The 15,631-nt window shown below is 35.2% G+C and overlaps 2 protein-coding genes across 3 annotated transcripts in view; one reads left to right on the top strand and one right to left on the bottom strand.

Annotated features, from left to right (window-relative positions):
• The window catches only part of LOC141483611 (methyltransferase-like protein 22), a 137,496-nt gene that overhangs the window by 93,839 nt on the left and 28,026 nt on the right, over nucleotides 1-15,631 (top strand). The gene's annotated exons all lie outside the window — the stretch shown is intronic.
• On the bottom strand, nucleotides 2,496-10,585 carry LOC111513637 (uncharacterized). 2 transcript variants are annotated; one of them, XM_074178375.1, is made up of 6 exons: nucleotides 9,442-10,585; nucleotides 7,533-7,777; nucleotides 5,604-5,971; nucleotides 5,095-5,412; nucleotides 4,539-5,004; nucleotides 2,496-3,394 (listed from the first exon to the last, which is right to left on the bottom strand). In XM_074178375.1, the coding sequence occupies exons 1-6, from the start codon at nucleotides 9,739-9,741 to the stop codon at nucleotides 2,650-2,652; spliced, it is 2,442 nt and encodes an 813-aa protein (XP_074034476.1). In that variant the 5' UTR covers nucleotides 9,742-10,585; the 3' UTR covers nucleotides 2,496-2,649. The 2 variants fall into 2 exon arrangements, with proteins under 2 accessions (XP_074034476.1, XP_074034477.1); XM_074178376.1 differs by lacking the exon at nucleotides 5,095-5,412 and having other exon boundaries at nucleotides 9,442-10,584.

The following is a 15,631-nucleotide window of genomic DNA, read 5'->3' on the forward strand; positions in this document are numbered from 1 at the left end:
TTCTCTTTTCAGTTAGTGGCATTGTTACAGCGCAAAGGCCACGTTCACACACATATGACGATGGAAATGCTATCAAAAATTGTAGAACGATCTACCGCAATCCATGGTACGATTGCGAGATTGGCTTTTTCAACCAAAATTCATGGTAACCATTTTTAAATTTAATTTTTATCTCCTCATTTCTTTTCAATGCAATAAGCGTGTCTTCCAGCTGAGATGATACTACGGTGTGAACATTTGAAAATGGATACAACACCCATTCAGGTATCTCTAAATTCAAAATATCTTAGAAGCGTTCTATAAAATCACTGTGGAGGTTATCCAACTGTTGGCAGTAGGCAAACAAGTCGTCGGTGTTGGAGGATAGTGATAATATGAGAAAAATGTGGAACTCACGTCTGGCAATATTTTCTGAATAATTTCAACCGAAAGGAGGACACAATTAACATTAATCAATCTAGATAACTGCACCGTAGAATGAATTCGGGGACCTAAACCGATCCAAACTTAAAGCAGTATCTGCTTTGAGAACAGCCATTGTCTCTTCGCCTGTGATACTGTCTCTCGTAGTTGTAGAAGAAACTGCAGGCATAAAAACACTGCCCGAAAGCAAACAAACACGGAAAATAGTTTCGGCATAGAATTTACATTGATTTCAGTTCGTGTCAACATTGTGTAGTTTTAAATAAACTTCAATGCAAAGTTTTTCTGTGGCAATTTTTCATGTAACATGTAACAATAGATTGCAATTGCATTACTGTCATTCCAAAACTCGAACTTTTTATAAAATATTTCGAAGTGAGTCTGAGTCGGTTCATCGGATGCTTGAGTATAATTCAATGAATAAGCTTAACCTTATGAGGAGTGAAAATTGCATCCTCCAGTTGAAAACTACCAAAATTTTTTGATCTGTGGTTTTCAGGAGAGATTATTTTTTGTGAAAAAAGCTTTTTGGCACGAAAAAAAAATACGTTTAGAGTCTACTATGTCTATATGAAAATTGAGATATTCTAAAATTACTTGTTCTCATTAATTTTCTACTGTAATATTATGTTACTGCGTAGCATCCCTATGAGCAATATCTGATTCAATTCTTTACGAATGTTTGGTGTACAAACTGAATATTAAAAAATGTTTTTGTATAATTTAATGTCCGCATGAGATTAGATGTTTGGAAAAAAAGTTTCTGTCGTGTAATTCAAAGTTTAGTTTGTTGAGTGTATTTGTTTCACTTATGAATTAGGAGAGAGAATATGAATAACTCTTCTTAAGAGATTTCAATCTGAGTTATCTATTTTTTTCAAATCAATAATGGTAGCCCATACTTCTCCAAATTTCTTGCTCTTCGAATAGTCTACTATGTAAATCTGTCTCCGTTTCCAGATATGGAACTAGAATCTGATGCGCCGCAGAATTTTTAACGTGAGAATTCTCGATAAAAAATTAGTGTGTTTTTCAAAAAAAGGAAGGAATCAATTAAAAAAAAAATCCACTCTATACAAACTCAATGGGTTATGAGTATAAAAAAGTCGAAACATATTGGACCATTTTTGGGAGAGAAAGGTTTTGGCTTTCTACTTTTCTATATTCATTCACAAAAAGGTGGGAATCTTCCAACTGGAGAAGGAAATCAATCAATTAAAAAAATATATTATAAAAAGAAGTGTAGACCATGTAAAAGAGAAATTTTCAGACACAAACTCAAAGAAAAAGTCTTCGAAACATCTATTTTCATATAGACATTGAATTACACGAAAGAAAAATACTTTCGAAATGAACACTTTCACAGGAAAGCTGAATTAAACGAAAAACACTTCTCACTATTCAGTGAGTATTCCAAACATTCATAAGGAATCAAATCAAAATCATCCACAGGACTTCTACACAATATAATAAATGAAAGAAGCAAAATTTGATTTACATGAAATACATCCGATGTTCCGCCTTAAAACACTTGTCATATCTGCTCTCTAGTAGCAAATACGGATAACATTAAACAAGTGTTTTTTTATAATGTTCTCCGTATTTGCTACTGAAGAGCCGATATGGCAATTGTCTTACGCCGGAACATCGGCTGTCTAGCAGTGAGGATGACATTGTTTTATGTAAGTGAAATTTTGCTGTTTTCATCAATTATATTATATAGAAATCCTGTGAATGATATTTGATTTGATTCCATACGAATAGAAAAAAGTGTTATTCGTATAATTCAGCTTTCATATAAAAGCATTTGTTTCGAAAGTATTTTTCTTTAGTTCAATTCGATGTTTATATGAAAATAGCTGAATTCTAATTCATCGTTCAATGAATAAATCTGTGAAGGTAATATTTGAAAAACCATGAGATATTCCGTCTTTGGAATCTGAATCATTTAATAACCTTCGAAAAAGCTAGTATCAATACTTTTCATCTTGATGTAAAACATACAATCAAAGGAAAGGATGATCCGATTTCAAATTGTTTAGAAGTTTTTAATAAAAATAAAAGATAGAAAATCTGAAACAGTCCATATATTTTCCAAAAACATCAACCACATGAATATTCAACAGAAAGCAGTTTTAGTTGCTATTATGATAAAATAAGTTCAATTCTCACAGCTGAAACTGAATCCAGATATCAACTCTTCCTTCATGGTGCTCCAGGTATCAATTAACTCAGATTCAGTTTAGGTAAATATTCCTGGATTAAATCCTGGATATCCCCCAATAGTTCTTCAATATAGCCTAGACTGTATAATTCTTTAAACATATTCAGTCTCAAACCGTGATCAAACTCATATGTCAGAACGAATCTCAGTACATGCAGTCTGAACATATTTAGTCCCGTCTCTAAAGACCACATGTAGATGGCGCTCACCGTGTCTGGACTCGTTTCAACGTTCATGATCCACCCTACCAGACAGCTGCATAAATTCGTCAGCAAAAATCGATCTGAAAACGAAACGGCATCCAGCAAGACTTTCAGAGGATACTTGTTGAATATAGCTTCTTCGAGTAAATCCAGCACACACTGGAATGATTCGGAATCTACGTCATGAAGTTCTATCTCATCTCTGACGCTTTCTCTGAAGCGTCCACTGAACAAGACAGAAAAGTAGTCTGATTTTTTTGTCAATAAATTTAGGTCAGCTTCAACTAACGAGCCGTCGTCCAGTTTGAAACTAACCATTTTTGATTTCTGTTCCTCTTCTTCAATCAGTAGTCTTCGAATGTTAATTTCTGACACGTCTTCAGGTGTGTTTGTCCTACTATTCGAAATTTTCAGTCTCCTCCTGGCTAGGAAGCAAAGCGATGAGATGCATTCCGGTCTATACTTCCCGTTTTGTTCAATGGATTCCAGCATGATTTTTAATCCTCCACATGCGACCAATAAATGGTGAAGGAAACGGTCCTCTCTGGAAAATGGAAGCATGAATTATGGTAATGATGCAAACCAAGAAATGATCGCAGTAACATATAAGCGGACTGTTAAAAAATTAGGTGAATGTTCAAATTTTGCGGGCTGCGAACTTTCGATTATCTATTTTTTATTTTTTTGTGTTGATGCAATTGTCTCGAACATATATTCACATTTCATGTTCACAACATGTTTAGTTCGTTGGCGAAATACACAAAATGAAAAAGTGTTTTGAGTGTTCAGCGATTTTCTACTATGGAAAAAATAGATCAATGAATTGGCATCAAATCTAGTGTAAAACATGAAATTGAGGACATAAAAATACTTCAAATGTTTACAGTGGCATATGGTTATTGTACTTTGAGACAGAAAAATGTTTACAAGTGGTACAAGCTTTTCACAGAAGGTCGAGAAGAAGTGAATGACAACCCTTGCCCTGGCCGCCGCAGCACATCAACCACCGATGAGAATGTTTAGAAAGTGAAGAAAATTGTTATGGGGAATCTTCGAATCAATGTTAGAGAAGTTGCTGAGGAAGTCGGCATATCGGTTGGTTGATGCCATGAAAAATTTTTGGAAATATTGGGCATGAAGTGTATGGCAGAAGTTCATTCCAAAATGGCTGAATTTCGACCCAAACAACCGTCACATCACCCAGGAATTGTTGAATGACGTCAAAGGGGATCCAGATTTCGAAGGTGTAATGTTGTCTACAGCAACAAAGCAATCAACATCGATGGTTTGAAAGACAGGAAAAAGAAAGAAATGAAACAATCACATTGAAATCAATATAACATGCAAGTATGGGTCAAAATACATATAGTGAGAGTTCATTTTCATACAATGAGTTGATAGGAAATCTTGCATTACGTAGGTCAGATTGTCTTCAGGTTTCCAAGAAACAGAATGAATTCCACACATATGGAGCCCACGGCTGGTTCTTTGCAGTTTTTTGAAAGAAGTTAGAAAACCCATAACAAATTGGAACTAACATCCGTAGTTCACCCAGTTTCCTCTACCGAGGAAGGTACGGTGATAGCGAAACGTGTCTATATTTTGTTGAGGATATAAACGAATAATTTAATGGAAGTTTGAAAATTACCATATAGAACCTTTTATGAAATGAGTGGCGTAATACTTACTTTGCTATATAAGGAATGACCAAAATCATCTGTTCTTTCATATTTTCATCCCCCTCCAGCAGAGCTTTCTCGAAATTTCCTTGAGCATGCCCTGACTTTGCTACGCATGAAAGGCACTGAAGTAGTCTTTCTGCCCAATTTTCGTAATTGTTGTAGCCGAGAAAATCGTAAGAGGGTCGCGTTCCATGTAATGACAGGTCATAAATTTGCTCAATTATATCAGTCTGTAACAAAGGGCCAAGGTAGACAGGACAATTGAGAATGTCACTCAGATGATCTAGGATTTTCATTTGATACACATTTCCGTACGGAAAATACGGGATAATCTGTACCAAGCGGAGCACCAGTTCCTTCGTGCCGAGTTGTGGGTGAGAAGGCTGGACTCTTCGGTAAGCAGAGATGAGGTCCATTGTTTCCTGGATAAGAGTTTTCTTCATATCTGCTACCTGATAATCCGCATTGTAACCTGGAAATATAATAAATTGCAAGGCACAACATTATTTAATATTTTTAATTCAATCACGTTACTGGTGGATTTGGCAATGATGAAACTTACGTTTATCGAACATGTCCACGAGTTCCAACCTTGAATTATTTGATATTCCCAGGGCACGTCCCAGACTGCTCGTGAGAACTGCAATAGCACTGCAGTCTAATTGTTCCCTTATTATAAGGTCTGAATCTTGACAACTGTTGAGAGCTCTCACCATTAACAAGAAGCATTTCATTTCTTCTTTGGAAGTATAGCGAAATGATCCAATAACATTGATCAAGGCCTTGACGCATAATCTACATTGTTCGAGATTACGCTTGAAGGGAAGAAACATCATTGAACAGAGACACTCTACATAAATTTGACAGTCATATCCTAATTCTGCAATGAAAAAAATCGTTAGCATAACATCCATATATTATTTCTAGATTCTAGAAGATATTATTTTTCATTTGGTGTAAAATAATTTTGTTTCTTGTGTGATGCTTAAAAGTTGGAGTTTCAATTGATTTTTTTTTTCAGAAAACAATGTTTGCAATTCTTATTTTACAGAAAGATAATCATCCACTCACCTTGTAAATCTGAACTCAATAAAATATTTTTGAGAACATTTGATACTTCCCAAACCGGCAGTTTCCTATCTTTGGTATCCACCATAAAGTTTCGAATGATTTGTAAAATATCATTCGGCAGCAATACGACTACTTTACTTAGGCATAACAAACAATTTTCTCCTTCGCTGTTCTTTGCTATGGAAAATATATCATAGCTGTCGTAGCCGGAGAAGACTACCAAAACTTCAATGGTTTTTTTCAAAATATTTTCTTTTTTGCCTGTCTTCTCCCACTCCGCGGCGATCTTCATGAAGAAGGAGCACACACCATTCAACGCTTTGAGAGGTTTTAAGAGTGTCGGAACCGTATGGTTATTCAACAGCGTTCTGGAAATGAATATATATTCAAAATGTAGAAGCATACGCTGTTTGTAGTAGAAACAATGATAAATATTTGAAGAACGGGGAGATGTAACATGTAAGGCTTCATTCAACACTAAAATTCAAAAGAAACTCCCATGACCACTCCCCGTCATCTCTTACATGAATTTTAAAAGTGATTATCTGCAAAATGATTCAATATAATGATGATTCAGATACGGCACTTTTATTGAGATGATATTTTGAAAAAAAATGCTCAAGAATACAATTTTATATCCATATCTAAAGAAATGAACTTCAAACGTTCAAGCCAGTCTCGAATATACCTACACAGTAGGTTGAATGGACTGACGCATATCAGAAAACAACTACTCCCCCGGCTAATATCATTTAGGGCGTTGGATTATATCTGACAGGCGTCAGTGCAGGAATCTTCATAGAAAATTTCCTGCATATGCAATTGAAAATACAACTGAAAGATCGACCTTCAATTTTGGAACGAGCACACTTGCAGACCGGTTTTGGGCTCATTAGCCACTCATCAGTGCAAGATAGTGGCCATCATCGATCTAAAGTCAAAGATATTCCATAATTGAAAATCGAAATTTTTTCCGAGTATTTCATTCTTCTTCCCAAGTTGGAGCGAACAACAAAATGTCACTCTATCTAGTGGACGACTGCATATCCGTAATCTGCCCGATTCCTCTTGATAAGGAAGAAAAACATTCTTATTAGTCTGTGGGCTATGCTTCAAGCCAGGCAGTAAACAAATCTAAAGAAATGAACTTTGAGTGTTCAAGCCAGTCTCGAATATACCTACACAGTAGGTTGAATGGACTGATGCCTATCAGAAAACAACTATTCCCCTGGCTAATACCACAAAGGGCGTTGGATTATATCCGACATGCGTCAGCGCTGGAATCTTCACAGAAAATTTCTTGCGTATGCAATTGACAATACAACTGAAAGATAGACCTTCAATTTTGGAACGAGCACACTTGCAGACCGGTTTTGTGCTCATTAGCCACTCATCAGTGCAAGATAGTGGCCATCATCGACATAAAGTCAAAGAAAGTCCATAATTGAAAATCGGACTTCTTTCAGAGTATTTCATTCCTATTCCTAAGTTGGAGCGAACAACAAATTGTCACTCTATCTAGTGGACGAGGTACTAACCAACTGCATATCCGTTATTTGCCAGATTCCTCTGAATAAGGAAGAAAAACTTTCTTATTAGTCAGTGGGCTATGCTTGAAGACTGGCAGTAAACAAATCTAAAGAAATGAACTTTAAGTCTGTACGTACGTTAAAGACTTCTACAAAATATTACAAATCATCATACTAGTGTGGTTGAAAAATATACACTGAAGTATTTCAAAATGAAGATAATATTATTTTCATTTCTTCAATAATCCTTGCACGATTTGGTGAATTCGTACTGATTTCTTTAAAGAAATCAAAAAGTATTTTAAAATAGTTCCGGCGAACAAAGAGGAATTTCTCTATTTCAAAGTTAATTAATATATGAAATTATTGAATGAAATATACCACTCTGCTATCTTCTTACCTCAAAAGTCGCAACGCGCTGTCAATAGTAGTTTCACAGAAATTTTCGTCAATGGAAGCCACTTCCAAAAAATTCAAAGCACGTCCAACAAATTGTGGATGTCTAGAGATGACTATGTAAGCATAATCTTCTTTACACATACACATATTGGCTAGAACATTGAATATTCCCCCATTAATAGTTTTGTCTCTTGGGTATCGCTCCATCACAATGATCAGCGATGCTAAAGTGTTGTCGTAATCTATCTGAAATAAAAAAACTAATTATTGGATAATCCTTCGTTAATATTTCTTCGATATTCGAAATGAATAATCCAAAACTGAACTGAATAAATATATCGATAAACAGTACTGGATTTTTTTCCCAACAATATTACTGGAGTTTTGTTCCGCAGTTTTATTTTCCTCTTGAAGATGATCACTTGGTGCTCGAAACACGTATTAAAATAACGGTTTGGTGTTGGGAAAAAACTCCAGTAATATTCCTCATTACACCAAAGGTTCTAAACAGTGCACCACAAGTAAATTTTTCGGTCATAACTAAAAATTGAACAAATCAAATTTGGTAGTTTGTTGAATAACTTTAAAAAAATAATCAATTATCATTGTTTGAAAAGTGGCCGTTCGATACAATGTATTGAAAATAGAATGAAGAAAATTCAAATTATTCTGACAATTATTTTATTATCATGGATAATACTGAAGAAATATTCATTTGAGTGGGAAAGTGGGAAAATGGTTGCCACCTTAGAGTCCATTTATTTATTTACTTATTACCCAAATATGTAAGAAAAATAAAAAATTGATGATTTATCACAGATGAGACCTCGGATTGTATTGAATTGTACGGATAGGAATCCAGCGAATTTTTCGGTTCTTTCCGAACAGTTCCAGAACTATATGGATTTTTCTTTATGTCAACCGACTTTCTGTGTCCTATGGATCTCGGATACAATAACAGACAATTTCACTTCAAGAGTTCAAACTGACCAACCGCGAATATGACAGAGCGATCTGTCAAACTGAAACGATTCATTATTTCATAGGAAGTTTCATTCATATAATCTAGTAAATATCGAAGTATGCATTATATGATCTTTACGGTGTCTCAAATGAATATGTAAATTAAATTAAATTCACCAATACAGTGGACCGTAATAAGAGATCGAAATGAAAAATGAATTGCCATATTTCACTGATTCACGTTACCTCATGAAAACAAGATAACAATCTCTCAATCCAAACTCCAATAATTCTAACAATTTATATGTGATATTCAGAAATTTCAGACCATAATCGAAACTCATCCATCCAATAAGACATACGCGACTTACTCGTGAGATATTGAGCCGCGTCAAGTAGGTCGGGTGCCGGTTATGTGAATACATTTCAAGGCACGATAGACAATAACGATGAAATCCTATTGTTGAAGAATACTTAATAAAAATATACGTACTCTGTTCTTGTGGTATTTCTTTCGATCATTTTTACTGTAAATATATTGATATTTTTGATAAACTTTGCAATGGATGATCTTTCATTAGCAGGTAACATTTTCATCATTTGGATGGAAATGGATAATAAGTGCAGATTTTGCAATTCGCTACCAGATTGCAAATCATTTTCATGATCAGCGATTTCTTAAATTTGTGTCAGTTGAGAGATTCAAAAATTCAAATCGATTTATAACTATTTCATAAATTTTTTGGAGTATCAAGAAGACAAAATGTGTGGAGAACACCAAATAGCTCATTGATGGTCGAGACGATGTGAAATATATCAGGAAGGAACATACTTTCTCCAATTACACAATTTTTTTTGTCTGAAAGTCACTGACATAACTAAATTGAAGCTCCTCTCGACAGAATAAATGTATCAACACTTGTCTATAAGTTATGAACGGTACTTACTGAACTGCTGATGACGGAGCGCTCACTCAGAAAATTTTTGCCATAATCATTATCCATTACGCAATTTTCCACGATGCTCAAGGCAACGTCGATTGTTTGCTTCTTACTAGTTTTTAATATCTGTAAAACATCCCTGAAACAGTTCATCGCTTTGAATTGCGAAATTTGTTGTTGGTGTTTGGGCCACTCCAGATATCTTCGAATAGAAGTTAATACTTTGAAAACGTTCGTGTCATTACGTTTTTTCTTCACTTCTTTGAGTAGTTCGTAGAAATACTTCATGTCCGTTTTTTCTGCCATCTTTTATTCAACAAGAATACTCACTATCGTAATACTACAGTCACCAATCACTTGTATTCTGGAAGAGTACTCAGAAACAATTGAAGTGAAACTTCATTGCGGAATCTTAAATACGTACATTCAAAACTAGGTACTCGGAAGAAGAAAACTTGAACCTAATGAGGCTACATTGCCCTTAAATTACCTAAGAACTTGACTTCGTTCGCAACCCATTTGTATTCGAAACCATGTCGTTCAGAATATTCGTATCTAATCATTTACACTTACATCAGTGAAAAAGGCAAAACTTAATATTGTTTGTTATTTGAAGAAAATAATTGTTCATTGAGCCATAAATGATCGCAAGACACTCTTCTATTATTAAAAAATGCTTGCAGTGACTGAGGCTCAATATCAGAGAGCAGATCGAAAACACGATTTTTTTGGACTTCTGAGGGTATCGTTTTTATAGAGGAAACAGCTGGTTAACGGAAAAATACATTTTAAAACACATCAACTTTCAAAAGTTCACCATTAAATATTAGAAAGTGTTTAACTATGCGTCTAGCAGCAATATGGATTCCAAATACTGAATTAAGAACTGAACTGTATTTAAAAAAAGCCAATCAATACTGAATAGACTAGATGAAAAAAGAAGAAAACCAGACAGCATTTTTCACAAAATGTGGTTTTTGGTCGGATTTTTTTGGTTTCTTTAAGAAAGTTACCTTTAGTAGGTACATTTGAATTGTTGATTTTTCTATTAATTTCTGCAGAATGCAATCCTGAGACCTGAAGAATCACATGATTCGAACATAGTCACCAGAGTATTTGAAAACAATTGAATAATATAAAATTCTCTCTAGAATAAATTTCTCAAATTGATACAACTCTCAGTTCTGAATTAATAACACAAATAAATAAAGACGCTGTCCAATAAACAAAAAAGTATATATCTTTTCTTATCCTCATGCTCAAAAGTGTATAATTTTTCGAAATTCACTAATTGCTCAGGCTGATTAGTTTTTTCAGATGTTTTGTTTTGCTATATTTCCTTTCGGCATAATTGATACAGATACTGCCAGTAGATTATACATTTATTTATTGAACACACTGATACCGTTTTGCAAAGATATTATATTTTCTAACTTTTACATTTTCAGAAATTTTAAATATTCTCAGTTGATGTACCTATTAAAAGGCATAAATACCCAAATTGATGAATTGTTATACTAATCTTTGAAAGCAGCAAATATTGTTCCAGTTCTGTATATACCTGATGAGGAAATTAACTTAGGAAACTATCTACCTAAGTTGATGAACTTAATAGAAATATAGGTATATGAATATAATTGCTGATATGTCCAAGAATTAGTCTTGGACATTGAAATTGAAATTATTCTATACCACTTTCATTTTTTTTACTCGTATATCAGCCAGTATCATTTCTGATTCTCAACAAATCAATTCAAATCCAAATTTCAAAATTTGGATCAATTCCAAAACATGATCATCGATTTATTTTTTTTTATCCCGTAAATCGCCGAGAAACTCTGTAAATCCGGCCAAGCCTTCAGTTGTTTCGTTATTTCGATGCATTGAGGGTAATAAATATATTTTAAAAATTCGTTATAGAAGTTGAACAATTTCAAAAACTGATGCATTCACAAACCATACAGAGAGGGTCTATAAGGCCAGGAAAGTACCCCAGAGAGCAACACCGGGGGTTTACCGGATAACTTGTACCCGGGGAACGGTCTACATTAAAAACACGAAGAGAAGAATAAGCATGTGGGTATCTGACCATTGTCTCGATAAGACTCAGACTGAATTTGGAGGCGACAGGAATTCAACAAGACAAATAATTTCAACCGAAAGAAAAAAAAAATTAACGTTGAATAATATAGCTACTTGCGCCAGTAGAATGCATTTGGAGCCCAAACTGACCGAAACCTAAAGCATTATCTGCTTTGAGAATAACTATTGCCTCATAGCCTTTGATACTTTCTACCGTTGTTGTAGAAGAAACTGCACGCATAAAAACTCCGCCACAAAGCCAACAAACACAGAAAATAGTTTCGACACAGAACTTACATTGGTTACAATTCGTGCCAACATTGTGCAGTTCTGAATAAATTACAATGCAAAGTTCTTCTGTGACAATTTTTCATTAATAAACATGTAACAAAAGATTGAAATTACATTACCGTCATTGAAATACTTTTTATAAAGCGATATTTTGAAGTGACTTTTAGTCGGTTTATCGGATGCATAAGCATAATTCAATGAATAAACATAACCTTATGAGGAAAAAAAATGCATCCTCCAGTTGAGAACCACAATTTTTTTTATTAAAAGTGGTGTTTTTCAGGAGATATTATTTTTTGGGGAAAAAATGTTTTGGCTTGAATTGAATTACAGGAAAAAGAATAATTTCGAGTAAACTATTTCTATATCAACATTGAATTATTTGAAAACTACTTTTTCACATCCATTATATACTGCACATCCATATATACCTATGAATTATATCCGAGTACAAACTGAAAAGTAAAAAGTGTTATTTGCAAATTTGATATTCGTCTAAGATTAGTTGTTTCGAAAAAAAAATATTTCATGCAATTCAATGTTCAGTTTGTTGAGTTCATTAGGTATCCATATTGACAACTTTAACTTTCTGAATCTCACTGTGTGTCAGATCACCTTTGTCGGGTGATATAATCTCACTCTCCTGAGAAAATATTTTTCAAACCTTGAGTCCTCCTCCCAGATGGATCAAAAACACCTTCAGGTTCTGATGCAGGTGTTCCAAAAACTACTCTCCTCGATATTGTACCCTGGCCATAATGGCCTGGAAAGCAATGAAGCTGCTGACTCCCTTGCAAAGGAGGGTGCCGCAAGCAGCTTCATCGGGCCATAACCAGTCATTGGCATCGTTTTAGGCTAAGCCAAACAAACTTTCAACACCTGGATGACAAGAAGATTTATGGATTTCTGGCAGAAATCACCCTTCGAAGCTTGATACCAAACAGTTGTTGGACTACAGTAGGGATGAACTACGATGTCTAACAGGCCTTCTTACAGGTCACAGTCATTTGAATCATCATATGCAGATACTTGAACTGTTGGAAGACAGTGTGTACTGCCTCTGTTTGGAAAATGATGAAACAGCTGAGCATATACTTTGTGCCTGCCCCGTTGGGGACCCAATCAGGTTCTTAGAGTTCGGCAGAGCCGTACTCTCACCATCTGACCTGAAAGATCACTCACCATACAAACTTATCGGCTTCGTTAGGAAGCTGGGTTCATTTGTCCGAGTGTGAATAGGTGTGAGCCACAATAAACCCTTGCGGGTTGCGGTGGAGGGTCGAATAGACCCAGTCACTTTAGACTCAACCTAACCCCAACCACCTCTTGCATGCGATCATGGTGTCCTTCTAAAAAACCACAGTAATAATACATTCATTCGATCGTTCATATTATCAGTTGAAGATCCTACTCCTTCGATCTGTATGGGTCTTGTCACTAGCCTCGAATCCTTTGGTACATAGGCTCAGTGGTAAATCAGCAATCGTTGTGGAAAAAATGATATTGAACTGTGAAAAAGCTTTTTTAATCGCAGTGAAGCAGTAAATTCACGTTGACCTACTATGCTACCCTTCCTTGAATACTCCCACCTGTTCGGGAGTATTCGAGGAAGGACAGTATGTGTCATCACGCGGCTATTTTCACGGTTTCCAGGAACTCAACCACTGATTGGTTGCCGACTAACTCAGAGAATGGGCGTGGTTCATAATTTGTGACTCACACCACTCATACCAGAACAAGTGATAATAATGCAACTCTACAATATTAAAAGTGTCTTTCATTCAAAATTAACAATAATCAACATTTAACAATAATAATACCACTTTACAATATTGAAAGTATTTTTTACCTATACAAAATCAACCAATAATTAACATTTCTTTTAAAACTAATCTAATGTGATGGATGAATCTTATGATTTTAACAAGACCTTCCTAACAGACCATCTTTGGAGTATTGTTCTCATGTATGGAACTCTGCCCCAAACATACCCAGAAGTTGCTGGATTCCATCCAGAAAAGAGTCATCCTCCTGTTTGGAGACGCGAACTTCACGTGCAACCTTGATAGCCTGGAACATCGAAGAAAGGTTGGAGATTTGTCTCTCTTCAATAGACACTTTCACAGGAAGTGTTCAAGTGACTTGGCATATTTGATTCTACCAAGAGCAGTACATATCAGAAATACGCGATGGACTGTGCCTGCTCATCGTTTCGAGGTTCAACTCAGTACACCTCGAACTTCGCTGTTTGAGAACTCTTAGTACATCCGTCTCTAGCAAGTGTGGGCAAAGTATTACGAAATGTGTGCACCTTTTTCTGTGATTGTCAGCCTATGAGTGTAAAGAATGACATTTGATTCCATCGAATAGAATAATCATGTGTGTGTCTATCATTCAACTCAGTACACCTTTATCCTAACTGTTTAAGAACATTTGGAGAACTGGGTTTATGTAGAATACACTTCCTGAGAACGTTTTTCCAAATGGATTTAATCTTCAGCGATTCAAATCCTATGCAAATCGCTACTTTCGCACAGGCACCGCTCTAAGAGCGCCTTAAGGATTTTTCTGTACGGCTTGTGTTTTGTCCAATTAACTCAAGGAGTCAAGCGCAAGTCGCCGCATTCGATAAGGTGCAAACGATTTCTCTTTTCAGTTAGTGGCATTGTTACAGCACAAAGGCCACGTTCACACACATATGACGATGGAAATGCTATCAACAATTGTATCTACCGCAATCCATGGTACGATTGCGAGATTGGCTTTTTCAACCAAAATTCATGGTAACCATTTTTAAATTTAATTTTTATCTCTTCATTTCTTTTCAATGCAATAAGCGTGTCTTCCAGCTGAGATGATACTACGGTGTGAACATTTGAAAATGGATACAACACCCATTCAGGTATCTCTAAATTCAAAATATCTTAGAAGCGTTCTATAAAATCACTGTGGAGGTTATCCAACTGTTGGCAGTAGGCAAACAAGTCGTCGTTGTTGCAGGATAGTGATAATATGGGAAAAATGTGGAACTCACGTCTGGCAATATTTTCTGAATAATTTCAACCGAAAGGAGGACACAATTAACATTAATTATTCTAGATAACTGCACCGTAGAATGAATTCGGGGACCTAAACCGACCCAAACTTAAAGCAGTATCTGCTTTGAGGACAGCCATTGTCTCTTCGCCTGTGATACTGTCTCTCGTAGTTGTAGAAGAAACTGCAGGCATAAAAACACTGCCCGAAAGCAAACAAACACGGAAAATAGTTTCGGCAAAGAATTTACATCGATTTCAGTTCGTGTCAACATTGTGTAGTTTTAAATAAACTTCAATGCAAAGTTTTTTTGTGGCAATTTTTCATGTAACATGTAACAATAGATTGCAATTGCATTACTGTCATTCCAAAACTCGAACTTTTTATAAAGCGATATTTCGAAGTGAGTCTGAGTCGGTTCATCGGATGCTTGAGCATAATTCAATGAATAAGCTTAACCTTATGAGGAGTGAAAATTGCATCCTCCAGTTGAAAACTACCAAAATTTTTTGATCTGTGGTTTTCAGGAGGGATTATTTTTTGTGGAAAAAGCTTTTTGTCTACTATTTCTATATGAAAATTGAATTATTCTAAAATTACTTGTTCTCATTAATTTTCTACTGTAATATGATGTTACTGCGTAGCATCCCTATGAGCAATATCTGATTCAATTCCATTACGAATGTTTGGTGTACAAACTGAATATTAAAAAATGTTTTTGTATAATTTAATGTCCGCATGAGATTAGATGTTTGGAAAAAAAGTTTCTGTCGTGTAATTCAAAGTT

This window comes from Leptinotarsa decemlineata, unplaced genomic scaffold, assembly GCF_025532065.1.
Source record: "Leptinotarsa decemlineata unplaced genomic scaffold, Ldec_3_MD MMD2_tig00003736_RagTag_RagTag, whole genome shotgun sequence".
In the NCBI taxonomy this organism is placed as follows: Eukaryota; Metazoa; Arthropoda; class Insecta; order Coleoptera; family Chrysomelidae; genus Leptinotarsa; species Leptinotarsa decemlineata.

Bases quoted from the DNA above. Each gene is read 5' to 3' on its own strand.
- LOC111513637 (XM_074178375.1), bottom strand. From the start codon at position 9,741: ATGGCAGAAAAAACGGACATGAAGTATTTCTACGAACTACTCAAAGAA. The intron at 7,778-9,441 runs GTAAGTACCGTT...TTTTTATTTCAG, and splicing joins GCTCCGTCATCAGCAGTTCA to ATAGATTACGACAACACTTT. The intron at 5,413-5,603 runs GTGAGTGGATGA...TTTTCATTGCAG, and splicing joins ATTGAGTTCAGATTTACAAG to AATTAGGATATGACTGTCAA.